Consider the following 27,864-nt stretch of genomic DNA (forward strand, 5'->3'; position numbering starts at 1 on the left):
TTTATCTCAAAAAAAAAAAAAAAAAAAAAAAAAAAAGATTTAGTGCTAGAAGGTAGTAAGACCGTCTAAAATAGGAGCTCTACAAAACCAACAGGCCAAGTGGTATAGTATACCTGTTTGGATAAATTCTGATAATTTTCATTAGCCAAAACATTAAGAATATAAATTTTTGGCCGGGCACGGTAGCTCATGCCCATAATCCCAGCACTTTGGGAGGCCAAGGTAGGTGGATCACAAGGTCAGGAGTTCGAGACCAGCCTGACCAACATGGTGAAACCCCGTCTCTGCTAAAAATACAAAAATCAGCTGGGCCTGGTGGCGCACGCCTGTAATCCCAGCTACTCAGGAGGCTGAGAGAGGAGAGTCACTTGAACCTGGGAGGCAGAGGTTGCAGGAGCCGAGATCATGCCACTGCACTCCAGCCTGGGCAACAGAGTGAGACTCCGTCTCAAAAAAAAAAAAAGAATATAAACTTTTTAGATGAGAAGTTTGTAAGAATTATTTCAAAATTGATCAGTTAGCTAACAAAACTGTAAAGGTTTTTTGTACACTTATTTCACATCAGTGAACAGGGAATGAATGAATGTATCTCTATAATCAGAACAACTACCCTAGCCATTTGACATTGAAAAGTCCCAGACAGACTACTTTCCTAATAATCACCTCTAGTCCCAAGTACTTACAGTTCTTCCATGTTATTCAAGCCAAAAAATGCTCCATCCTTAAGTTTGCTAATTCCATTCCGCTGCATTTTCAAAGATCTTAAGGAGTCAAGCCCTTGGAATGTAAGACCTTCCACAATTTTAATTCTGTTTCTTTTAAGTTCCCTTTAACAAAAATAGTTTTACAGTCAGGAAATTGGTTTGCTAAAATGCTCTAACAGTAATTAAATTAAAAAGAAAAAGACCCTGTAAGAAAAAACTATCTTCTTATAATCCATCTATTTCGTTACTCACAAGAATTGGAGATGAGGCAGCTTGAAGATCTTAGGTGGAATCATGCTAATTCGGTTACGGTTTAACTTTACCACTAATAAGGAACTCGATAAATTATCGAAGCAACCAGCCTCCAAGGTGGTTATTCTGTTATTACTTAAATTCCTAAAATAAACAAGATAATAGCAAAAGAAAAAATTTAGTAAAATAAAAATTCTACCACCAGAAAGCTGCCAAAAATCTACGTCTAAGCCCCCAGCTGTGCCACTTAATGCCCATCCACAACTTCACAAATCATTTAACTGCTCTGGTTCTTCATCCACAAAATTAGGAGGCTACCTACTTAATTTAGGTTGTTACAAAACAGCATGTGTGAATATGCTTTGTAAACTGGAAAACACTGGCACACATGCTAATTATCATTATATACGGTAAGCCATTGTTTAACAAATCTCTATTTACCTTTTAGAAAGCTTGGTTCAAAAAAAAAACAAAATTGAATCTCAAAATTACCCTTGATATCTACCAATATTTTCTGACAATAGTGCGGTCTTTCTTTAGGGGGCTTGTGGGGTGAGCGGGCAAAGCCAAACACCCAATACACTAACTCTAGGTTTGTCTCACATATGCATATAAAACGCACAATAAATAACCAAATATTTTTGAAAAGATAGGTACTGATGAATAATAAACATGTGCTTTAAAGTAAATCTAATTTAATCTGTGTTACTTACAGGTATTTAAGCTGCATGCGAGGAAATGAAGATGTCTTGATTTCTGATATTATATTTGAGCTGAGGTCTAAACTCTCCAAAGCAGAATAAAACTGGAGCGCCTGTGCATTTATTTCTGGGATTATATTATGGACTCTGTAAAACAAACATTATAATGAAGCTGCTGCCACTGATCCACCCCAGGCCACAAAAATGTTAAATAATTAGAATCAACAATATATGTGCTTTAAAAAAAAAAAAAACTGTATACTTTTCATAATTTAAGTAAAAAACCTGAAAACTTATTAACTTACAATGAAAGTAGAGTAATATTAGATGTTGGCTCTCCAAAATACGGGATTTCTGTTAGTTCATTGTAATTCATTTTCCTAGGCAAGAGGAAAAACAGATTTAAATGTTTAGTGAGGGAAATATTACCGCTTGGATTCTACCTTCTGGCTAACACATATTCTTTAGAATAGGTGCCAAATTTGAAAAAGAATTATGACTCAGAATGAGTTAGACTAAAATAAAAATGTATTTATTGAGAAATTAGAGGTTTTAATGAGAAATGTATTTTCTTTCTTTTTTTCTTTTTTGAGACAGAGTTTCATTCTTTTTGCCCAGGCTGGAGTGTAATGGTACAATCTCGGCTCACTGCAACCTCTGCCTCCTGGGTTCAGGTGATTCTCCTGCCTCAGTCTCCCGAGCATCTGGGATTACAGGCATGCACCACCACGCCTGGCTAATTTTGTATTTTTAGTAGAGACAGGTTTCACCATGTTGGCCATCTCAAACTCCTGACCTCAGGTGATCCGCCCACCTTGGCCTCCCAAAGTACTGGGATTACCGGCATAAGCCACCATGCTGGCCAAGAAATGTGTTTTCATAGTGTTGATCTACTATTGATATTAATATCAGAAAGGCTACGAAGTATTTTGCACATTAAATATTGTTAGTTCAAGCAAAGTTCTTTGAATAAGTTGGGTTTATGACAGCTAATTTGAGTCCTTAAACAAAGAAGGCATAATCAGTCCATCCAGATCTCTCTTTCTCTAAATATATATAAACACACGCATACGAATGTATATTTTTTTTCTAAAGCTATACAAATGTTAGAGAGTGTTACTTGAGACCACAGATGAAATTTATCAGCCCACCCAGAGATGGAATCTATGACTAATTTTACAGATAACATAACATGTTGCATCTGATCCCAGCAGCCCTTTAAACAGTTTGTCTCAAATGTTTTAGTAGCAAATCTAATACAATCACATTTCATTAACCTGGTTTTTAGTCACTGAACAACCTCAACAATCTAGAACACAGAAAAGAAACCAGAAGTAAAGACCTTCAGGAAACCAACCAAAGTTACAAAGTCCATGCAATAAAGCTCATGCACTTCCCACTGAAGCATTTTCAGGCCTTTCCTCAGTGCCTACTCTTTCAGCTAACAAACTTGTCAACTGTGTACTCATCCACAACACATTAGAAGCAATGAATCTGGGGCCAGAAGGAGAGAATGCAGAGACAATGAGCATGAAGAAGTTATCCCTGTCAGCAAAGAATTAAAAGGGAAAGTAAATCTCAGGGTTCCGAGGGTGTTAAGTGTAGAGGCAAATAGGCCTATATACCTTAATGGTCGTGCCTCTAGGAATGTAACAATGCTCTAGGAATGTAACAATGCAAAAACTAATATTAATAATATCTTAGAAAACTCCCTCCAAAATTACATAATACATCTCAGTATTAAAGGAAAAACTTTAGTTGTTAAGAGAAAAACTTAATTCTATCAACCATTACATTCTCATACGATATCAAGAATACTCTATTTCATATAAATCTACTTTAGATATGATGCTCCCAATCTTAGATAACATGTCAAGACATTTAAAAAGGTTATACAGTAGAGTTTCACTGGCTGAAAACTTGGCCAAAATCAAAACATATTTACTCTGAAGAGGCGTAAATCTTACTTTTAGCCCCATGAAGGTAAAATATTTCCCCCACAGTCTGCAACTTGAAATCACCAATCCAATGCCAAGACAGTCTGATAATAACAAAGCCAAAGAAAACATTTTAGATTTTCAAATAATTTCTTTTAACTAATTTTTTCCTTCAATTTTTTTATGGCATCTCTGGATTGAACATCCCACAAATCACAATTTATTAAGTTCCCTCAGGAATTTAACATAACTTTAAATAAATAAAAATAACTTACACTTCCTGTAATGTTTTTGATTCCAAGCTGATGTTCCAGTTAGACAACCGATTATGACTCAAATCCCTGAAAGAGGACAAAATATCATTCTTAGTTTAGTGCTGGAAAGTAGACCTACAGAAAAAAAAAGAAACTAAACAGAAATACTAAAAGTTCTCTTGGCCAGGTACAGTGGCTCATGCCTGTAATCCTGGCACTTGGGGAGGCTGAGGCAGGCGAATCACCTGAGGTCAGGAGTTCAAGACTCACCTGGCAAACACCATCTCTACTAAAAATACAAATATTAGCCAGGTGTGGCGGATCATCTGAGGTCAGGAATTCAAGACTCACCTGGTGAAACCCCATCTCTACTAAAAATACAAATATTAGCCAGGTGTGGTGGCACTCGCCTGTAATCCCAGCTACTCGGGAGGCTGAGGCAGGAGAATTACTTGAACCCGGGAGGCAGAGGTTGCAGTGAGCTGAGTTCACGTCACTGCACTCCAGCGTAGGTGACAGAGCGAGACTCCGTCTCGCTCTGTCGCCCAGGCTGGAGTACAGTGGTGAGATCTTGGCTCACTGCAAGCTCCACCTCCCAGGTTCACGCCATCCTCCTGCCTCAGCCTCCCGAGTAGCTAGGACTACAGGCGCCCGCCACCACACCCGGCTAATTTTTTTGTATTTTTAGTAGAGACAGGGTTTCGCCGTGTTAGCCAGGATGGTCTCGATCGCCTGACCTCGTGATCTGGCCATCTCAGCCTCCCAAAGTGCTGGGTATACAAGCATAAGCCACCACACCCAGCCAAAAAAAATTTTTTAATAAAAAAAAAAAATAGAAGTCCTCTTAAATGTCAATTTGAGTAGTATAGACAAACAAGAATGTTTATAAAGGATTAATAAAAATGTATCTGAATTTCAAAATAGCTATTTTACTTTACGTGTGTGTGTATTTATATATGTGTGTGTAGCTTCCGAGTTTGGGAATACATTCACATGGTCCAATAATCAAAAAGTGTAAAAAGTCTCCCACTTTTGTCTCCAGCCACCCAATTCCCCTTCCCAGTAACAACAAATGAAAATATGCCATTTCTTGTGCAGACTTCTGGATATTTTATGCACGTACAGCAAATTTTTACAGAAATGACAGAAGAATTTACACATTATTTTGCCCCTTGCTTTTTTCACTCAATAATACATCTTAGATCATTCCATAGCAGTATTTAGAGAGTTTCTTTATTCCCTGTAGTGATTATGTATTAAGCCTTAACTGTAAATACATTTGAAGATATATTTCGCAAGTCAAAATGGTGAGCTTCTAAATTAAAATTGAAGTTGACCACATCCTTGATAGGGATGTGGTCTTCCTTTAAAAAAAAAAAAAAGACCAGGCATGGTGGCTCACGCCTGTAATCCCAGCACTTTGGGAGGCCAAGGCAGGTGGATCACCCGAGGTCAGGAGTTCAAGACCAGCCTGGCCAACGTAGTGAAATCCGTCTCTACTAAAAATACAAAAAAAATTAGCCAGGCGTGGTGGCACGCACCTGTAATCCCAGCTACTTGGGAGGCTGAGGCAGAAGAATCGCTTGAACCCTTGAGGCGGAGGTTGTAGTGAGCCAAGATCGCACCACTGCACTCCAGCCTCGGTGACACAGCAAGACTCTGTCTCCAAAAAAAAAAGCAATCCACCTTCAGGAAGAGGAAATTAATCTCACTCCAAATTATGTTAATAATAATGACGGCATTGGGGGCTAGCATTTATTAAGGCAGGCATTCTTCTATGCACTTGACACATATTAACTGGCTAAATCCCCACAACAATCTTATGAGGCAAATACTTTTAAAATACTCACCTTCCTAATATGGAAACAGGCACAGAAAGATTACTGATTGGCCAATCTAAGGTCACACAACTAATAAAAGTTATAAATCTGAAATTTCATCTCACTTCTAGCAAATACTTTATTAGATACAGTAGACATTTCACTAAAATTAGTCAAGTCTAAATAGTTAAATAGGCTTTAAAAATTCACCTTGATGCTCTGGCATCTTTACAAGGCTGAGGTGGAATGCAGCCCACACAAGCTGTCTGCCTAAAAGATGTACTATATGTTACAATATGGCTAGCAACAGGGACACATTACAGAAACATTACAGATCACTTTATCTGACTATGCCACCATAGGCAGTTGACAGATGCATGCAGCTTTGAATAATGTCTCTATCACATTAGAACAATTTGTTCTCAGCTAGATTCATGCCGGCCCATCTGTAAAAGCTAGCCACTTTCATTTAAGAGCTTAATTTACACCATGACATAACTAAAGCTGTGTGTTAAACCATCACTTTTCCACAACAGTTCTAAAATATTCCAAGATGTCTGGCACAAGGTATCAGCTCAAGGACACTCATGAATGGAGGAGGGTGTCGGAAAATATAAAAGATAAAAATATGAATTCACTACATATAAAAATCTCATATTCAGATACTTCATCCAAGTCACACTTGCTACTAAACAACAAACACATACACTTGTATAAAAATATAAGTGAAAAGATGTTTTGTGTTGTTGTTTTGTGGTGTTCTGACTCAAGGAGAAATTCAACTGTTCTAATTTAAGTTAGATATTCTATATTCTACTCCAAGCTGGTTTGTCTGGCAAATGAAGAGCTAATATCATCTGTGTAGCAGGCTAGCATAATATGATCTAATTTTGTATCTGGTGACTACTATAACTTAGCAGCTTTCCCCTTCCAGATTAAGGGCTTTCATTTTAATCCTAACAGTGTTCATAATGCCTTTCCCAACCCTAAATCTTCCTGGCAATGTAACTTTTGACTGTACTCATCCCATAGAGTTCTCCTACGAATGTCCATAATCATTGACCCACATAATCATTTTTAAAGAAAATAATTATTAAAGAAATCGAAAGCAATAAAATTAAACTCAATTTATACGTTATAAATAACTTAGTATTTGGTATTAGTGAAAACTGTCCAGTGTCCTCTGTTTTGGGAAAGAGTAATTTTCTCCTATCTTTGAAGAACCTATAGGCTTTTCAATGCAACCCAAAGGATACCTGAAATACTTTGCAGCCTCTGTACCAGATAATGTTGTTGAAAGGATATATGCTTTCAAACAGCCTCATAGGTCAGAGCCCCATATAATGAGGCTCTCTAAACCCTTCTAAAACAAACCCACATTTAGTAAGATTAAAAAACACTAAAGGTGAACTGAAATATATTCCCAAAGTAGTACTATCATAGAAAGCAACTAATATACATCAACATCAGTACAAAACTGTAAGAAAATTCAACATCAACTCTACTATTCTCCTTTACTGCGAATGGGTAAATTAGCTTTTACGCCTAATTTCACTCTGGAATTTAATCAAATGACATGCGCACACAGGAGTGCACAGGTATACTCTTGTTCCCCATAAGCATGCCTTTCCTTTTTTTAAAAGTACCTCCCAAAAGACAGAAGACTAAAATATGAAGACTTCAGGACCAGGCGCAGTGGCTCACACCTGTAATCCCAGCACTTTGGGAGGCCGAGGCGGGTGGATCACCTGAGGTCAGGAGTTCGAGACAAGCCTGGCCAGCATGGTGAAACCCCAACTCTACTAAAAATATAAAAATTAGCCAGGCATGGTGGCAGGCACCTGTAATCCCAGCTACTCAGGAGGCTGAGGCAGGAGAATCGCTTGAACCCAGGAGGTGGAGGTTGCAGTGAGCTGCGATCGTGCCACTGCACTCCAGCCTGGGTGACTGAGCTAGAGTCCATCCCAAAAAAAATTAAAAAATTAAAAATAAATAAATAAATGAAGACTTCAAATATCAGATTTAAAACTCTTGTAATACGGATTTGGATGATTTTAAAAATTGAAGTCTCTCACTATTCTTCCCAATGTCCATTAATTCCAGGTGGTTTGCATAATTTTTTTTTAAAAAGCAGGAGTCCTGAAATGGAGAACTCTCTTTCAAACATCCTTAAAATGTACTTAAGAACTTGAAGTAATCTAAAGCTCTGTTGCCTAGGCCGAAATGCAGTGGTGAGATCACACCTCACTGCAGCCTTGACCTCCCAGGCTCAAGCAATGCTCCTACCTCTGTCTCCTTACAGCTGGGACCACAGGCAAATGCCATCAAGCCCAGCTGATTTATTCTGTTTTGTAGAAATGGGGTCTCCCTATGTTGCCCAGGCTGTAAACCTAATGCTTAATAAACTTAACCTAAAGTCTAGCTTTGTAACAGTCTTTCCTTTATTTTCTAACACCACTAATATCTGAATATTTATAGATATGATGACAGAGGAGTAAAGGTCTCTCAGAGGGCCTGATCTCAATGTTGTAAACTCAGTTCCCACTCATGCTAATCTACAGGGATATAGCTGTAATAAATGATGAATTATTAATGTCCTTGATATCATGTGGAGCCAGAGGTGCCATTAAGGTAGTCGTTCAGTACCATCAGGAGTAAATTATTTATAGGATGTACAGAGCAATCACAACAGTTCGAAGAGAAAATCAAGTTCAGCAAGCTAATTGCCACGAAGTCCTACAGCAACAGAAATGGAGGGGTTTTCTTCTGCATAGTCACACATACATCTGAATCATCAACAATTTTGTTTTCAAGAATATGCAGCAATAATAGGCTGAACTGGGAACTTCAGCAACTTCTGACAAAGAGGCCCTTTGTAAAAGTTAAAGCATAAGAAAATACTGTATCTAATATTTTGGGTATGACAGTGCTTCATTTAGCCCGCATAATTTACACTCCCTTTTGTGAATGGAAATCCTTGCCTTGTTAAGAGTGTACCTAGCATAATTTAGTTTTAAAAATAATACTCAGCCGGGCACGGTGGCTCACGCCTGTGATCACAGCACTTTGGGAGGCAGAGGCAGGTGGATCGCCTGAGGTCAGGAGTTCAAGACCAGCCTGGCCAACATGGTAAAACTCCATCTCTACTAAAAATACAAAAAATTAGCCAGGTGTGGTGGTACGTGGCTATAATCCCAGTTACTCAGAGGCTGAGACAGGAGAATCGCTTGAACAGGAGGCGGAGGTTGCAGTGAGCCAAGATGGTGCCACTGCACACCAGCCTGAGCAACAAGAGTGAAACTGTCTCAAAAAAAAAAAAAACTCAGGGTTACCATTATAATCAATTACCATACTGTGATTTAACATGCCTATGATCTTGAGTATTCTTGGAGTAAACGGAACTAAACACAAGAATTCTAAAACAACTCTGAAAATTGTCTCCTCTTGTAAGTTGGCTTTTCCTCTACAACTAACAGCTTTACACTAAAAGCTCTCACTTCTTGAAACTTTCAGTCTTCCTTTCTGTAACAGGCTACTTAACTTTTTACAAAATTTGTTTCTAATCAATTGTCATAGGCTAGGAGACCCCAGCTCCTGTTAGAACTATCTGAATTAGGAGTAAATGAGATCTGAGTCTTTTCTGTGAATAAATGCTTCCTGGAAGCATTTTTGCTTTGTGGTTGAACTAGAAATGGCTAGCTATATTGGATAAACATTAGGTAAAGATCTTCAGGATAGGCCGGGCACAGTGGTTCACGCCTATAATCCCAGCACTTTGGGATGCTGAGGCTGGCGGATCACGAGGTCAGGAGATCGAGACCATCCTGGCTAACATGGTGAAACCCCATCTCTACTAAAAATACAAAAAATTAGCCAGCGTGGTGGCGGGCACCTGCAGTCCCAGCTACTTGGGAGGCTGAGGCAGGAGAATGGCGTGAACCCGGGAGACAGAGCTTGCAGTGAGCAGAGATCGGGCCACTGCACTCCAGTCTGGGTGACAGAGCGAGACTCCGTCTCAAAAAAAAAAAAAAAAAAAAAAGATCTTCAGGATAAATAAGATTGTATTATAGCTTGAAGCATAAAGCTGTTCCAAATTAAACTTTCTATATTTCATTTGCGCTGCTTATTTGTAATACACCATACAATACTTTTTATATGAATTTTAAGTCAGAGGTGCTGGACATGGTGGCCCACACCTGTAATCCCAGCACTTTGGGAGACCAAGGTGGAAGGATCGCTTGAGGCCAGGAGTTCAAGGCCAGCTTGGGCAACATAGTGAGACCTCATCTCAATAAAAAATAAAAATTAGGTGGCCATGGTGGCACACACCTGTAGTCCCAGCTACTCAGGAGGCCGAGAGGGGAGGATCACTTGAGCCCAGGAGTTTGAGGTTACAGTGAGCTATGCTCACCAGCCTTGGTGACAGAGGGAGACCTTGTCTCCAAAAAGAGAAAACAAGTTAGAAGTAGTATGAAGATAGGAACATTCATTTCAAGAATAAGGGGCATGTTTTATTTTCTTCCTTTATCTTTCCTTGAGGTTTTTTGTTTGTTTTTGTTTGTTTTTTTTTAAGATGGAATTTTGCTCTTGTTGCCCAGGCTGGAGTGCAATGGCGCGATCTCGGCTCACTGCAACCTCCACCTCCCGGGTTCAAGTGATTCTTCTGCCTCAGCCTCCCGAGTAGCTGGGATTACAGGCATGCTCCACCACGTCAGCTAATTTTGCATTTTTAGTAGAGCTGGCATTTCACCATGTTGGTCAGGCTGGTCTCGAACTCCTGACCCGTGATCCACCTGCCTCAGCCTCCCAAATTGCTGGGATTATAGGCGTAAGCCACCGCACCCAGCTCCTTGAGTTCTTAATAATTAAAAATATTGTTTCACTAGGGAATGTAACAACAATAAAAAAACAGAAAATATTAATTCTACAGATACATTTAAAAATACAATCTTAGCATGCCCAGTTTTGGGACATTGGGCAAGTCACTGAACCTCAACTTCAGTCTCTTCTACAGTAAAATAAGAGTATTAGTACCACGCTTACCAGATTGCTTAGAAGATTAAAAGAATATATGTAAAAAGAATATAAAACCTTAATTGGGACTACTCCCCTAATTAACTTATTGAAATAGTAATCTAAATATTGCTTCTGAATCCTAATTTTCTGAGAGATGCCGGTAACAAGTCAGCTCATCAAAGATTTGGTCAAATTACTGGAGTATGTATATACATCATAAAATTTGATGTTTCAGAATTACCCAGTGACACCATTTCTAAGAATCTACTCTGTATATATACCTATAGTTATGAAAAGATATCTACCAGGAAATTACTATAATAACAAAATCATAAAAAGAAACCTATATGCTTATCAAGATGAGATCAGCTAAATAATTTATGCAAGTCCCACACAATGGAATTATCTGCGGTCAATAAAAACAGTAATACAGAGAGTTACACACATAGTATGGTTTTGTGTGCTTTTAAAGAAAAGGAAAAAAAGATAGATGTATGTGTAAAACTTTGGAAGCAACCCAGGAAACAATTAACAGTGAATTTTCTTTAGGTAAGACAAAGGAACTTGTTACTGTTCCACTTTAAATGTTTTGTACCATTTTAATAGTTTATCATGGGCTCCAGCCTGGCCAACATGGTGAAATCCTGTCTCTGCTGAAAATACAAAAATTAGCTGGACATGGTGGTACAAGTCTGTAATCCCAGCTACTTGGGAGGCTGAGGCAGGGGAATTGCTCGAACCTGGGCGACAGAGGTTGCAGTGAGCTGAGATCACGCCACTGCACTCCAGCCTGGGTAACAGAGTGAGACTCAATCTCAAAAAAAAAAAAAAAAAAAAAAAAAAAAAATGCCAAGTGTGTAGTCCCAGCACTTTGGGAAGCCGAAGCAGGTGGATCACCAGGTCAGGAGTTCAAGACCAGCCTGGCCAAGATGGTGAAACCTCGTCTCTACTAAAAATACAAAAATTAGCTGGGTGTGGTGGCAGACACCTGTAATCCCAGCTACTCAGGAGGCTGAGGAAGGAGAATCGCTTGAACCCAGGGAGCAGAGGTTGCAGTGAGCCGAGATCGTGCCACTGCACTCCAGCCTGGGCAGCAGAGTGAGACTCCGTCTCCAAAAACAAACAAAAAAAAATTTACCATGGGTATTAATTTATTTAAATATATCTTTAACCTAGAATGTACCAGGAAATAAGATTTTATTTTTCAAGACAGGGTCTCACTCTGTTGCCCAGGCTGAGTGCAGTGGCTTGATCATGGCTCACCTTAACCCCCAGGCTCAAACAATTCTGCCACCTCAGCTTCCCAAGTACCTGGGACTACAGCCATGTGCCACTGCACCCAGCTAATTTTTTATTTCTTTTTTTTTTTTTTTGAGACAAGAGTCACGCTCTGTCACCCAGGTGGAGTGCAGTGGCGCGATCTCGGCTCACTGCAAGCTCTGCCTATCGGGTTCATGCCATTCTCCTGCCTCACCCTCCTGAGTAGCTGGGACTGCAGGCGCCCGCCACCACGCCCGGCTAATTTTTTTTTTTTGTATTTTTTTGTATTTTTAGTAGAGACGGGGTTTCACCGTGTTAGCCAGGATGATTTTTTTATTTCTTGTAGAGACAGGGTCTCGTTATGTTGCCCAGGCTGGTTCCAAAATCCTGGACTCAAGCATTCCTCCTTCCTCAGCTTCCCAAAGTGCTGGGATTACAGGCATGAGCCACCACACACAACCAGAAATAAGATTTTAATTTTGTTACTTTTCTGAGATTGGAATTCTTCCTACCAAATGTTTTCAGAATAATACCATAAATTGACCAAATCTGGTTAATTATGACACTTGACAAGGAACAAGAAAAACTTACCAACTCCACGTCCTTTTGCCTTCCTAATCAGTAAGCTACCTCAGAAAGATAGTGAAAAATACAAATATACTAGACTGTTTTTTTAGACTGATGTATGAAATCGTAAATTCCACTTTAGAACCTAGTGTCTGGCTTTCAAATTTCAAATGAACAGAGCTGAATTTTTAGTGAGCAGTACAAAACCATGGAATACCACTCCTATCCATGTTTTTAATATCTGTCTTTCCTGCCCCCATTTAGAATAATAGTTCAGTAATAGTGGAACAGAGGTTTCTGCTTATATATGAAAATATGCAGAAAGCTGGCTAGGCATGGTGGCTCACACCTGTAATCACAGCACTTTGGGAGGCCCAGGCTGGCAGATCAACTGAGGTCAGGAGTTCAAGACCAGCCTGGCCAACGTGATGAAACCCTATCTCTACTAAAACTACCAAAAATTAGCCAGGCATAGTGGCGGGCGCCTGTAATCCCTGCTACTCAGGAGGCTGAGACAGGAGAATCGCTTGGACCCGGGAGGTGGAGGCTGCAGTGAGCTGAGATGGTGCCATTGCACTCCAGCCTGGGCAACAAGAATGAAACTCTGTCTCAAAAAAAAAAAAAAAAAAAAAACAAGAAAATATGCAGAAAGCTATGACATTTTCCATCACTACTAGTGAGCACTTTTTAGGTACCAGCATTTTCTAGGTTCATATCTTTGTATCAAACTACTTATATCTTACAATTATTACGTTATTGTAAAGATTTTTTTTTTTTTGAGACAAAGTTTCGCTCTTTTGCCCAGGCTAGAGTACAGTGGCGCAATCTCGGCTCACTGCAACCTCCACCTTCTGGGTTCAAGCGATTCTCCTGCCTCAGCCTCCTACTGGGATTACAGGCACCAGCCACCACACCCAGCTAATTTTTTTGTATTCTTGTTTTAGTAGAGACAGGGTTTCACCACGTTGGCCAGGCTAGTCTGGAACTCCTGACCTCACGTGATCCACCCGCCTTGGCCTCCCAAAGTACTGGGATTAACAGGCGTGAGCCACCACGCCCGGCCCTATTGTAAAGATTTTTAGAAGTTATTCGAGAATAAAATAAGTCATCTTATCACTTATATTATTGGTAAAGAAGGTTTAATCAAAGCCAAGCATCAATTGGGTTTCTTATTATTAATGTAATCCACCATTCCTTAATGCCTATGTAGTTTAACCTGGCACCAAGTATAATATCTCCTCAAATAAGCACACTATGCTCAGGGTTGGCTATGCTTTTCCTGCTGCAACCTACCAAGATTTTGATTACAGAAGAAAGTTCTTATAGTGATTCTGAAATAGATACGTAAAAATATGTAAGAGAAGCCTAAAATTAAGAAACATTTAGCTGGCCGCAGTGGCTCACACCTGTAATCCCAGCACTTTGGGAGGCCAAGGCAGGCAGATCATCTGAGGTCAGAAGTTCAGGACCAGCCTGACCAACATGAAGAAACCCCATCTCTACTAAAAATACAAAATTAGCCAGGCATGGTGGCACATGACTGTAATCCCAGGTACTTGGGAGGCCGAAGCAGGAGAATCACTTGAACCCGGGAGGCGGAGGTTGCGGTGAGCCAAGATCCCACCATTGCACTCCAGCCTGGGCAACAAGAATGAAACTCTGTCTCAAAAAAACAAACAAACAAAAAAACAAGAATTTAGTTACAAGTTGATTTACACCACACTTCACTATTGTTCCTCTGTTAATGGTTTAACTTTAAAACTGCTAATCACTGCTAGTTATTCTGGCAATTATTCTGCCAGTTATTTGTTACAAATAACATAATTACAGTCTTTTTTGGGAAAGGCTGAGGAAGGGCAAAAGGAGAAGAGATAAAGAATACAAATATCTTAAAAAACTGGTTTACAACAAAGTAAAGATCAATTAACTATTCCATTCTCCAGGTTTTTCTGCCAAACATGAAATCAATAATTTGGATAGAGTGTAATTACTTAAATTGCTTTTATTTTTTATTTGCACCAACTGAATATTGTAACCTTTTTCATGACTGAAATAATACAGAATAAATGTGTTGAGTCATTTTCTCTAGCATAGGAAATATAAGAATGCTTTCAGAGTATTTCTAAAAAACATTTTGCTAAGCCTTTACTTAATATGATATGATCTTTTCTCAACTGGTTAAATGCCAGTTTTCCATTAGGATTGAAAGACCTTTAAAGAATAAAGCATATAAAATGTCATGGATCTAAGATGAAGGAAATGTATTTTCTAGCATTAGGAAACCAAGTGATTATCTTAATATACAAGTAATCCTTTGATTACTCATGTGCTGATTTTATTTGTTTTACATTGGAAAATGCAAAACATTTTTAATATAATGAAACATAATTAGGACATTAATCTCTATAAAAATAAACGGGTCATTCAGAGCAGAAAATAATTTTAAAGAATTAAGTATGCCGGGCACCGTGGCTCACGCCTGTAATCCCAGCACTTTGGGAGGCCGAGACAGGTGGATCATGAGGTCAGGAGATCGAGACCATCCTGGCTAACACGGTGAAACCCCATCTCTACTAAAAATATAAAAAATTAGCTGGGCATGGTGGCGGGTGCCTGTAGTCCCAGCTACTCGGAAGGCTGAGGCAGGAGAATGGCGTGAACCCGGGAGGCAGAGGTTGCAGTGAGCCGAGATTGCGCCACTGCACTGTAGCCTAGGTGACAGAATGAGACTCTGTCTCAGAAAAAAAAAAAAAAAAAGAATTAAGTAAAGCACAGATTTCCTCAACTAATATTCAATAAGCAAAAATTGCTTATGGTTCAGTGGTTCTCCATCATGGCTGCACATTAGCCTCACTAGGGAAGATTAATATTGATAGTTAAGTCCCACCCCAGACTAAACAAATCAGAGAATCACTAGGATAAGGCCAATGTTTTTATTTTTATTATTATTATACTTCAAGTTCTAGGGTACATGTGCACAACGTGCAGGTTTGTTACATATGTATACATGTGCCACGCTGGTGTGCTGCATCCATTAACTTGTCATTTACATTAGGTGTATCTCTTAATGCTATCCCTTCCCCCTCCCCCCACCCCACAACAGGCCCTGGTGTGTGATGTTCCCCACCCTGTGTCCAAGTGTATTCAACAATGGTATTTTGTAAAAGCTCTCCAAGCAACAGTCTAACGTACAAGTGGGGCTGAGAACATTACTAGTCCAGAAATCCATCTAATAACCCAAAGCCTGATGGGCAGAGGATGTTCCGAGTTCACATGAGATCTGGTGGCTTAAAAGTGTGCAGCTGGCCGGGCACAGTGGCTCACACCTGTAATCCCAGCACTTTGGAAAGCCAGGGCAGGTGGATCACCTGAGGTCTGGAGTTCGAGACTAGCCTGGCCAACATGGAGAAACCCCATCCCTACTAAAAATATAAAAATTAGCCAGGTGTGGTAGCACGTGCCTGTAATCCCAGCTACTCGGGAGGCTGAGGCAGGAGAATCGCTTAAACCCAGGAGGCGGAGGTTACAATGAGCCAAGATGGCGCCACTGCACTCGAGCCTGGGCAACAGAGCAAGACTCCGTCTCAAAAAAAAAAAAAAAGTGAGCAGCCAGGCGCAGTGGCTCATGCCTATAATCCCAGCTCTTTGGGAGGCCGAGGTGGGCAGATTACTAGAGTTCAGGAGTTCCAGACCTAGGAGACTCCATATCAAAAAAAAAAAGTGTGCAGTAGCCAGGTATGGTGCCTCATATCTATAATGCCAGTAATTAGAAGGCTGAAGCAGGCAGACTGCTTGAGCCCCAGAGTTCAAGACCAGCCTGGGCAACATGGCGAGACCCTGTCTCTACAAAAACTACACAAAATTAGCCAGGCATGGTGGCACACATCTGTAGTCCCAGCTACTTGGAAGGCTGAGGTGGGATGATCCTCTAAGCCCAGGGAGGTTGAGGCTGCAGTGAGCCATGATTGCACCACTGAACTCCAGCCTGGGCGTGGTGGCTCATGCCTGTAATCCCATCACTTTGGGAAGCCAAGGTAGGTGGATCACCTGAGGTGAGGAGTTTGAGACCAGTCTGGCCAACATGGCAAAACCCCAACTCTACTAAAAATATAAAATCATTAGCCAGGCATGGTGGCAGGCACCTGTAATCCCAGCTCCTCAGCAGGCTGAGACAGGAGAATTGCTTGAAACCAGGAGGCGGAGGTTGCAGTGAGCCAAGATCTCACCACTGCACTCCAGCCTGGGCAACAGAGAGAGACTGTCTCAAATAAATAAACAAATAAATAAGAGAGAGAGAGAGACTCTGTCTCTAAATAAATAAATAAATAGCGTGACACCTCCCCTACACAACTCTCTCTCACTCCTGCTTCTGCCATGTGAAGTGCCTGCTCCTGCTTCGCCTTTTGCCACGAGTAAAAGCTTCCTGAGGCCTCACCAGAAGCCAAGCTGATGCCAGTGCCACACTTCCTGTACAGCCTACAGAACTGTGAGCCAGTTAAACTTCTTTTCTTTATAAATTACCCAGTCTCATTTAATTGTATATAGCAGTGCAAGAGACTAATACACCAGGGTATAATTGTGTAACAACCAAGCCCAAGTGATCTGTATCAGATCTGTATTAGATCAGATTTCTTAAGGCTCTCTTGTTGTAGATTTTCTTGTTCAGATATCTTACAAACTAACAAAAATGTCTTGAAGATATCACCAGATTTTAAAGGCTCATATTTGCTGTTTACCACTTCCCCAGATACACCAGGATAAAGATAAAATATGTTAAAATCCTTAATACAGTGAAAGCATGGTATATGCTTTGAAATGATTGTTGCAAGTGAAACAGTTCATTGTAACAGTATCATGCAAGCCAGGGGCAAAGTATATTGGATTCTGGAAACATAGCAGCTTTTCCCACGCCTCATCCCCAATTTGTTTTAGGGATTTACTACGTCTTTTATTTACTTAATTTTTTTACTTGGCCACTAATATCCAGTTAAAGTGTTTCTTTTGCAAACTAAAACTGCTGTTTCTGCTACTGTCTAAAAAAGATAATCTTACTATTAAATGAGATTATGTGAGAGACATCCATAATACTTTTGAAGTATCTCAACTTTAGAAATGGGTGACTGGAGGCCGAGCATGGTAGCTCACGCCTATAATCCAGTACTTAGGGAGGCTGAGGTGGGTGGATCACCTGAGGTCAGGAGTTTCAGACCAGCCTGGCCAACATGGTAAAACCCCATCTCTACTAAAAATACAAAAATCAGACAGGCGTCGTGGCGGGTGCCTGTAATCCCAGCTACTCGGGAGGCTGAGGCAGAATTGCTTGAACCCAGGAGGCAGAGGCTGCACTGAGCTGAAATCACCCCACTGCATTCCAGCCAATCACGAGGTCAAGAGATCGAGACTATCCTGGCCAATATGGTGAAACCCCGTCTCTACTAAAAATACAAAAATTAGCTGGGTATGGTGGCGCGTGCCTGTAGTCCCAGCTACTTGGGCGACAGAGCAGTACTCTGACTCAAAAAATTTAAAAAAAAAAATAGAAATGGGTGACCGGTATACAGTTTCAGACCACTAAAAACACCTCCATCTACAGCTGTCAGCCCAAATGACACTGCATGCAACTACTTATTCATTAATATTTAGTAACTGTCTAATGGATGCTGCAAGGCTCTATAAAATCAAAGATAAGAAAAAAATGAAAGGTTACTTATGGATACGTTTTTCTGAATTTGAGGCAATTAGACGAAACATCCCAGATGCAGAGTCGGATGGGAACCAGAGTTAGTAATAACTTTTTGGGCCAGGCGCAGTGGCTCATGCCTGTAATCCCAGCACTTTGGGAGGCCAAGGTAGGCAGATCACAAGGTCAGGAGTTTGAGGCCAGCCTGGCCAACATGGTGAAACCTCGTCCCTAGTAAAAATACAAAAATTAGCCAGGCGTGTGGTGCATGCCTGTAATCCCAGCTACTCAGGAGGCTGAGGCAGGAGAATCCCTTGAACCCAGGAAGCGGAGGTTGCAGTGAGCCAACATTGCGCCATCGCACTCCAGCCTGGGCAACAAGAGCAAAATTCCGTCTAAAAAAAAAAAAAAAAAAAAAAAAAACCTTTCAGTGTTCCCATATGTAGAATTTTTCTTTGTTTAAAAAGATGATTTTGAAATAATTAGCTAAGATAATGCCCTGATTCATTCACAACATTTACTATGGATAATGAGGTACCTTGAAAAGAAATCATATAGTAAGATATTTAAAAGACCAGAAGCAGGCCGGGCACGGTGGCTCACGCCTGTAATCCCAGCACTTTGGGAGGCCGAGACAGGTGGATCATGAGGTCAGGAGATCAAGACCATCCTGGCTAACAAGGTGAAACCCCGTCTCTACTGAAAATACAAAAAATTAGCCGGGCGTGGTGGTGGGTGCGTGTAGTCCCAGCTACTCCAGAGGCTGAGGCAGGAGAATGGCGTGAACCTGGAAGGCAGAGCTTGCAGTGAGCCGAGATTGCGCCACTGCACTCCAGCCTGGGCAAGAGAACGAGACTCCATCTCCAAAAAAAATTAAAAAATTAAAAAGACCAGAAGCAAATGAGAATGGGTTGCTTTAACTTGTTTTAAAATTTCTCCTGATAGGCTGGGGGCAGTGGCTCACGCCTGTAATCCCAGCACTTTGGGAGGCCAAAGTGGGCCAATCACGAGGTCAAGAGATCGAGACCATCCTGGCCAACATGGTGAAACCCCGTCTCTACTAAAAATACAAAAATTACCTGGGTGAGGTGGTATGTGCCTGTAGTCCCAGCTACTTGGGAGGCTGAGGCAGGAGAATCGCTTGAACCTGGGAGGCAGAGGTTGCAGCGAGTCGAGATTGTGCCACTGCACTCCAGCCTGGCGACAGAGCAAGACTCCACCTCAAAAAAAAAAAAAAAAATTTGGGCCGGGCGCGGTGGCTCACATCTGTAATCCCAGCACTTTGGGAGACTGAGGCAGGTGGATCACGAGGTCAGGAGTTCAAGATCAGTCTGGCCAACATGGTGAAGGCCCGTCTCGACTAAAAATACAAAAACTAGCTAGGCATGGTGGTGGGCACCTGTAATCCCAGCTACTTGGAAGGCTGAAGCAGGATCGCTTGAACTCGGGCGGCAGTGAGCCAAGATTGTGCCACTCTACTCTAGCCTGGGCAACAGAGCGAGACTCTGCCTCAAAAAAATAAAAAAAAAAAATTTCTCCTGATTTCCCTCAAAAGGTATAACCTTTTTTTTTTTTTTTTTGAGATGGAGTCTTCCTCTGTTGCTAGAGTGCAGTGATCTTGGCTCACTACAACCTCTGCCTCCTGGGCTCAAGCGATTCTCCTGCCTCAGCCTCCAGAGTAACTGGGATTACAGGCGCCCGCCACCGCGGCTGGCTAATTTTTGTATTTTTAGTAGAGATGGGGTTTCACCATCTTAGCCAGGCTGATCTCGAACTCCTGACCTCGTGATGTACCCGCCTCCGCCTCCCAAAGTGCTGGGATTACAGGCATGAGCACTGCACCCGGCCATCTGTACCTTTTTTAAAGGGGCTCATTTTCTTTCTCTTTTCTTTTTTTTTTTTTAAAAAAAAATAGGATCTTGCTCTGTCTCCCAGGCTGGAGTGCAGCGGCATGATTTTGGCTCATTACAACCTCTGCCTCCCAGGCTCAAGCAATCCTCCTACCTTAGCCCCCCAAGTAACTGGGACTAGAGGTGTGTACCAGCATACCTGGCTAACTGTTGCACTTTTTTTTACAGAGAGCGGGTTTTGCCACGTTGCCCAGGCTAGTCTTGAACTCCTAGGCTCCAGCGATCAGCCGGCCTCAGCTTCCGAAAGTGCTGGGATTACAGGCGTGAGCCACTGCACCAGGTCACGGGGCTCATTTTCAATTTACTACCTTGTGGTTTAAAGCTATTAAAGTAGATTACCTTCACATTTTAGCTAGATTATCCAACTGCAAGTTACAAAGTTACCTCAAAAAATATTGCTTCCTCTGGCGGGTTGTGGTGGCTCACAACTGTAATCCCAACACTTTGGGAGGCCGAGGTGGGTGGATCACCTGAGGTTGGGAGTTTGAGACCAGCCTGACCAACATGGAGAAACCCCATCTCTACTAAAAATACAAAATTAGCCAGGCGTGGTGGTGCATGCCTGTAATCCCAGCTACTCGGGAGGCTGAGGCAGGAGAAGTGTTTGAACCTGGGAGGTTGCAGTGAGCTGAGATCGGACCATTGCACTCCAGCCCAGGCAACAAGAATGAAACTATTCCGTCTCAAAAAAAAAAAAAAAATGTAGAAAGGAACTGCAAATGATCTGCCCCTTTAGGAAGGAAATACGACATACAGGCAAAGCTATGAAGTTTTTGCTTGACATCACACAAGTTATTGCTAGTGAGCTCATACTCTTTTAAGGGATCAAGACTAAATCCATGGGAGGCCAAGGTGGGTGGATCACCTGAGGTCAGGAGTTCAAGACCAGCCTGGCCAACATGGTGAAACCCCGTCTCTACTAAAAATACAAACATTAGCCTGGCATGGTGGTGGGCACCTGTAATCCCAGCTACTTGGGAGACTAAGGCAGGAGAATCGCTTAAACCCAGGAGGCAGGGGTTGCAGTGAACCAAGATCCCACCACTGCACTCTAGCCTGGGCAACACAGCAAGACTCCATCTGAAAAAAAAAAGACTAAATCCACATGTTAATGGTGAAAACATAAAGACACATGCACATGTATGTTTACTGCGGCACTATTCACAATAGCAAAGACTTGGAACCAACCCAAATGTCCATCAATGATAGACTGGATTAAGAAAATGTGGCACATATACACCATGGAATACTATGCAGCCATAAAAAAGGATGAGTTCATATCCTTTGTAGGGACATGGATGAAACTGGAAACCATCATTCTCAGCAAACTATTGCAAGGACAAAAAACCAAACACCACATGTTCTCACTCATAGGTGGGAATTGAACAATGAGAACACCTGGATACAGGAAGGGGAACATCACACATCGGGGCCTGTCATGGGGTAGGGGGAGGGGGGAAGGAAAGCATTAAGAGATATACCTAATGTAAATGACGAGTTAATGGGTGCAGCACACCAACATGGCACATGTATACATATGTAACAAACCTGCAAGTTGTGCACATGTACCCTAGAACTTAAAGTATAATAAATAAATAAATAAATAAAACAGTGAAAACATTTTGCCAGGGTTACAAAATAGCTACAGAGGTTGAAGCTCAAGTCACACATGGAAAGACTTCCCTAGAGCTATTCAACATAAGCTTATGTCCTCTATATATGCTAAAAAACGAATCTGTTCACAACTATTATAAAGAAACAAATGCAAACTAATTTTAAACAATTATAATGAAAATAGAAAGAACTAAAAAACTATAGGTAACTAAGTATATATATAATTCAATAAATTAATCAAGTACAGCACTGGTTCCCAATACTGATCCATGACAAAATTTTTAGCAGTTGGCCAGGCACAGTGGCTCACGCCTGTAATCCTAGCACTTTGGAAGGCCAAGGTGGGTGGATCACCTGAGGTCAGGAGTTCGAGACCAGGCTGGCCAACATGGCAAAACCCCTTCTCTACTAAAAATACAAAAATTAGCTGGGCATGGTGGAGGGCGCCTATAATCCCTACTCGGGAAGCAGAGGCAGGAGAATCACTTGAACCCGGGCGACAGAGGTTGCAGTGAGCCGAGATCAGGCTGCTTCACTCCAGCCTGGGCGAAAGTGAGAAACTCCATCTCAAAAAAAAAGAAAAAAAATTTAACAGTCTACAGTGAAATAAAACAGTATGGAAAAGGTTACTTTTTTTTCACAAAGCTAAATCTATATAATCTACAGAAGCGTCCTTAACCCTAAAAATACATACTTCTTAATGTTTTGGTACTATCATGAAATGACCAAGACAACACATCACTGGGGGAAAGGGGTTCTAACAAAGTTACTTTGCAAAATAAGAAGTTGAGTGATAAACCTAGTCTTTCAATGCTGTGTATATGTGTGTGTAATCAGAACAACGTGAAACAGAGCTCTATACCCACAGAGAACCCAGTCAAGCTCTGAATGATCAAATAATATTCTAGAGAGTTTCTCATACAGAGAAGCATAAAGACAGTATCTGAGTAGGTTTCCAAAAACCAGTATTAATGAATTTTGTCCATAATCATTTTGATGGTCACAAGTTTGAGCATATATTTGAATCTCTAATATATTTAAAGCATTACATGTATTTCAACATTCAAAATTACATAAAGAAACCCAAATGTACCTGGTGGTTTTAGCAGTAGCTAAAGGCAACTGCTGAAGAATGTTTCATTTCTCAATTTAAAATAGTATGGTACTATCTTTTAATATTCTAAGAGTTCTACCAATGTAAGACTTCCATCCAATTACATTTCTACAACTGAATTGTTCTCTAAGGCATTTCACTTCAACTGAAAATGTCATTTCATTATAGGACATTAAAAATTCTGAATGTCACTTGGTCTAGGCAATTGGTCTTGATTAAACAAAAATCAAACCTTAACACAAAAATATATCTTACATAAAATTACTTCTAAATGTTTACCAACCAACAGAGAATCTTAAATGTAGGCCCAGCTGTGGCCAGGCACAGTGGCTCGTGCCTGTAATCCTAGCACTTTGGGAGGCCAAGGTGGGCAGATCACCTGAGGTCAGGAGTTCAAGACCAGCCTGGCCAACATGGTGAAACCCCATCTCTACTGAAAATACAAAAATTAGGCGGGCATACTGGCTCAAGTCTGTAATCCCAGCTACCTGGGAATCTGAGGCAGGAGAATCACTGGAACCCAGGAGGCAGAGGCTGCAGTGAGCCGAGATCGTGCCACTGCACTCCAGCCTGGGTGACAGAGCAAGACTCTCTATTTAAAAAAAAAAAAAAAAAGTAGGCCAGGCCAGGCTTGGTGGCTCATGCTTGTAACCCCAGCACTTTGGGAGGCTGAAGTGGGTGGATCACCTGACATCAGGAGTTTAAGACCAGACTGGCCAAGATGGTGAAACCCCACTTCTACTAAAAATACAAAAAATTAGCCAGGCATGGTAGCGCACGCCTGTAATCCCAGCTACTTGGGAGGCTGAGGCAGGAGAATCGCTTGAACCTGGGAAGCAGAGGTTGCAGTGAGCCGAGGTCGTGCCATTGCACTCCAGCCTGGGCAACAAGAGCAAGACTCCATGTCAAAAAAAAAAAAAAAGTAGGCCACATTCATTTCAATTACAGCTTAATGAAGTTGTTTTGTCAAATCTGTGCCAGACTTATTGTTATAATCAGGTAGCTCTTCCAAGAATGTCTTAGAAAAAGGCACTTGCTGCATAACAAAGAGGCTGTGCTAGGTTTAAGTGAGACTACACTGCACACTGACATGAGTTTTTAAATTTGGGTCAATAAAACCAGAATTGACTACAGGTGTCACTACCATAAAAGAGAAAGCATCTTACTACACTGCAGTTCTATGTTTACTAAACCATTTGATTATTTATGTTAATTTTCTCAATGACTACATGAGGTAGCTTTCTTTCCTATCTGTGCTAACCTATTTGCAAATATATAAATACTTCTTAATCTCCGCAACACCTCTCATTTGTATTCTATTTCCAATAAAAATCCAAGCAGCCTCTCATATTTTAATTGCACTTCAACCTATTTTTTTTAGTGATGACTTTTTTTTTTTTTTGAGACGGAGTTTCGCTCTTGTTGCCCAGGCTGGAGTGCAACGGCACGATGTCGGCTCACCCCAACTTTGGCCTCCCGGGTTCAAGTGATTCTCCTGCCTCAGGGTGTAGCTAGTACTACAGGCATGCGCCACCACGCCCAGCTAACTTTGCATTTTTAGTAGAGATGGAGTTTCTCCATGTTGGTCAGGTTGGTCTCTAACTCCCAACCTTAGGTGATCCGCCCGCCTCAGCCTCCAAGAGTGCTGGGATTACAAGCGTGAGCCACCGCACCCGGCCCCTCTTCCTCCCCGCTCCCTCCCTCCCCCCTCCCCCCCAGACGGAGTCTCACTCTGTTTCCAGGCTGGAGTGCAGTGGCATGATCTCAGCTCACTGCAACCTCCACCTCCAGGGTTCAAGCGATTCTCCTGCCTCAGCCTCCCGAGTAGCTGGGACTACAGGCGCGCACCACCACACCCAGCTAATTTTTTTGTATTTTTAGTAGAGACGGTGTTTCACCACGTTGGCCAGGATGGTCTCGATCTCTTGACCTCGTGATCCGCCCGCCTCGGCCTCCCAAAGTGCTGGTATTACAGGCGTGAGTCACCGCGCCTGGCCCAGTGATGACTCTTAACGACTCCATCAGAAATCTGTCAGTTAATAAACGTGCTGCTCAGTTAGTGACGAGAAATAACTGTATGTTAGTGGTTAAGAAGCCCCATAATTGCAGTATTTAATACCTGCTGTTGTTCCTAATACCACCAGGCTGACTCAGACTAAGGAGCCCTCCAAGTTCCACTGTCTAATAAAGACCTGTCAAAGTGAAAACTCAACAGTGGAGACTCCAGAATTCATTCAACCGTTGTACCTGCTTTACATACGTAAATAAGCAGAATTGGTTTTTGGGTTCTTTGCCACAAGAAGATGCGCTGAAAACAAAGCATCAAATGGTTTTGGAAAAAATACTCCTCCTCTTTACAGTGAAGTTTAAATTAGATCAACAATGCTACTTACAAAGATATTCTGAATTACAGGATCTCCTGATTCATCATAATGAACTTTCAACCCTGTTAAGTATCAAAACTGCAGCACAAAATCAGCCAACATGCGAACTAAGGACAAAAGACAGTTCATAGGTCTTTGGCGATTGTGATTATAAAATCACGTGCCTGAGGACCACTAAGTCTGAGGTACACACTAAATAATGCAGATCAAAATAAGCAGAAAGCACTGTTCCGTGCTCAACCCACCCTCCGCCCCCCCAACTATCCAAAGTCAATGCTGGTGCCCAGGACCCGTGAGTCCTTATCATTAAATATGCCCGGCCCAATTCCTCCCCAGTTGAGGAAATCACAAACTCCTTGGCCCCAAGAATCTTAACCCTGGTCTTCATCATACAAGTCTCCAGAAACCTTAACACCGGCTTTTTCAGGCTCCCACCACCTAAAACAAAGTTCATAAAATCCTGACGGCAGTTTCCTTCAGATCTTAGGCTCTCGACCACGCCCTCCGACCAGGCCTGTCTCCCTCCTGCCTGCCCCCTGGGGAGGGAAGGCTCCCCCTCCTTTTGGTCACTCTGCCTGGCCGCTCTACTCACAGGATAGCGGTGTCGGGGGGCAGCAGGCCCGACAGCGCCCTCCAGCTCGGTGCGGGCAATTTCCTGCGACTGCAGTCCAGGAGAGGAATGCGGCAGGAGCAGGGCGCGGGGCAGAGAACTGCTCCGGCGGCAGGCAACAGGAGGAGAGCGGTCTGGGCAATGAAGAGTAACCGAGAAAGCAATCTAGATCGACACCCCAGCAACTGCTCCTCCAGGACGCCTAGGGGCGCCGGCGCCATTTTCCCCCTCGACCTGGACGTGGCCTAGAAGAGCTGCCTGCTAGAAAAGGACGATCGGCGGAGAAGCTCAGCAGAAATGCTCGGCGGCTGCACTGTCTCCCGAAGCACCGGCTGAAGGCTTTACCATCTAAAGGCATGCAAGGAGCAGATGCAGCGCGACAGCGGGGGCGACGGCCTGGGACACACGGCCTGACGGACACCGCTCGTCCGCCCCGCCCCACGGCGCAGCGTCCTCACGCACAGGGGCCAGCCAATCGGTGCCATAAGATGAGGTTGCGTCCGGGGCGGAACTCAGCGAGGGGCGGGGCCAGACGCAGCCGAGTATCTTTAGGAGGACTTTAAAGCGTTCAGGGATTTTAGGTGCCGCTGTGGAGTTCCGTCGCTGTTCTTCCACTGGAGGGCGCAGTAGTTCCTTAAGAGGGAATGGTGCGGCGAATAGCTGTGAGTTCAAAGTCCTGACTACAGGTATATCTACTGTAGTAGAAAAGGATCTTTTATTTGCTCTGGGCTTTAAGAAAGGGGAGTGGTAGAAGGGCTGCCTTCCAAGTCGCACACACGAATGGGTCACGGGAGCTTCTATCCTGGCTTTGGCCAGATCGGCCTCCAGAGCCGAGCTCGAGCCTCTTCTGCCCCCTGCTGCTTGACTGTAGCCCCTGCTCTTCTGCAAGTAGGAGGCAACTCCCACTTGCATAAGATCAATATCACTCTCTGTTAATGGCCTTATAAGCTCCTGAAGGCAGAGGCCTCTTTGTTCATCGGTGCACCTCCACCTTTTGTTCTAGCTTGGAGTTCAATAAATTTTGGTGGGACTGCACCTGCATGTCTATATAAGGGAAATACCCTTCTCTTTGGAGGAATGCTGTCAAGGTCACTTTCGGAAAAGCAAGCGAGACAAGTAAAGAGAGTGTTGAGCAGTCAACAAAGCAAAGACTGGATGTGAGGAAATTTATTTCTCCTAAAGCAGAGGCTATGGAAAACTTACTAGGAACAGTGAAGTCTGGCCACCTTATTCTCATTCAGCCATTCAAGGTTGTAAATAAAACTTTGAGAATAATAGTGATGGTTCACTTATATGTAGTGAACTTTTCAAAGGGCGTTTGCATCTGTTACCTTGTTTGCTCCTTCAGTGACTGTGACATTGGCAAGACAATTATTGCTGATGATGAAACAAGCCCCAAGAGGTTAAACCAGGTTACTCTGAGGCAGGGGCAGGTTCGACATTAACATGGGTTTTCTGACATAAATTGAAAATCTGAGCAGGTTAAAAAGAATGATAATGCCTAGATTAGGGTTCTCATAGAAAGTAACCGAAAGCAATCTTTCCCATGGCAGATTATGGAGTCATAATTATGTTTTTAAAAACCTTTTTCTGTTTTTTTTAATATTGAAGTGTCTATTGGAAACAAGGCCGTATCCAATGCTACAGTCCAAACCAAACTTTTAAAGCCAAGACAGCGGAATGAAACTTACTCTTAGCCTCCTTCCCTTAGCTGTTGAGCAGACTTAACAAACTCTGGTAAGAAATCCGGCATAGGCAGGAGCCTTACAAAAAAAAAAAAAAAAAAAAAAAAAAAAAGGAGGCAGTTTAGTTCCTTTCTACATTATAGTTTCAGAGCTTTCCTATGAAACTATACCAAATGTGGCCATTAGAAATTAATGCTCTCTAACCTGTGTCCTCCCCAATAAGTGGCTCCCGTAATTCAAGCAATTCTCCACCTCCCGTATTCAAGCGATTCTCCTGTCTCAGCCTGCCGAGTAGCTGGGACTACAGGTGTGCACCACCATGCCTGGCTAATTTTTGTATTTTTAGTAGAGACGGG

General features: G+C 42.1%; 1 protein-coding gene across 1 annotated transcript in view; it reads right to left on the reverse strand.

Annotated features, from left to right (window-relative positions):
• LRIG2 (leucine rich repeats and immunoglobulin like domains 2) overlaps nt 1-26,278 on the reverse strand; it is a 62,699-nt gene extending 36,421 nt beyond the window's left edge. The window contains exons 1-6 of the mRNA XM_054443359.2: nt 25,806-26,278; nt 3,870-3,935; nt 1,963-2,037; nt 1,670-1,804; nt 957-1,100; nt 684-827 (exon numbers count right to left, since the gene is read on the reverse strand). Coding sequence (XP_054299334.1) covers nt 684-827; nt 957-1,100; nt 1,670-1,804; nt 1,963-2,037; nt 3,870-3,935; nt 25,806-26,044 — 803 coding nt within the window. The 5' untranslated portion in view covers nt 26,045-26,278. The remainder of the gene's footprint in view (nt 1-683; nt 828-956; nt 1,101-1,669; nt 1,805-1,962; nt 2,038-3,869; nt 3,936-25,805) is intronic.
• Between the last annotated feature and the right edge of the window lie 1,586 nt (nt 26,279-27,864).

The sequence above is a fragment of the Pongo pygmaeus genome, chromosome 1, assembly GCF_028885625.2.
Source record: "Pongo pygmaeus isolate AG05252 chromosome 1, NHGRI_mPonPyg2-v2.0_pri, whole genome shotgun sequence".
In the NCBI taxonomy this organism is placed as follows: Eukaryota; Metazoa; Chordata; class Mammalia; order Primates; family Hominidae; genus Pongo; species Pongo pygmaeus.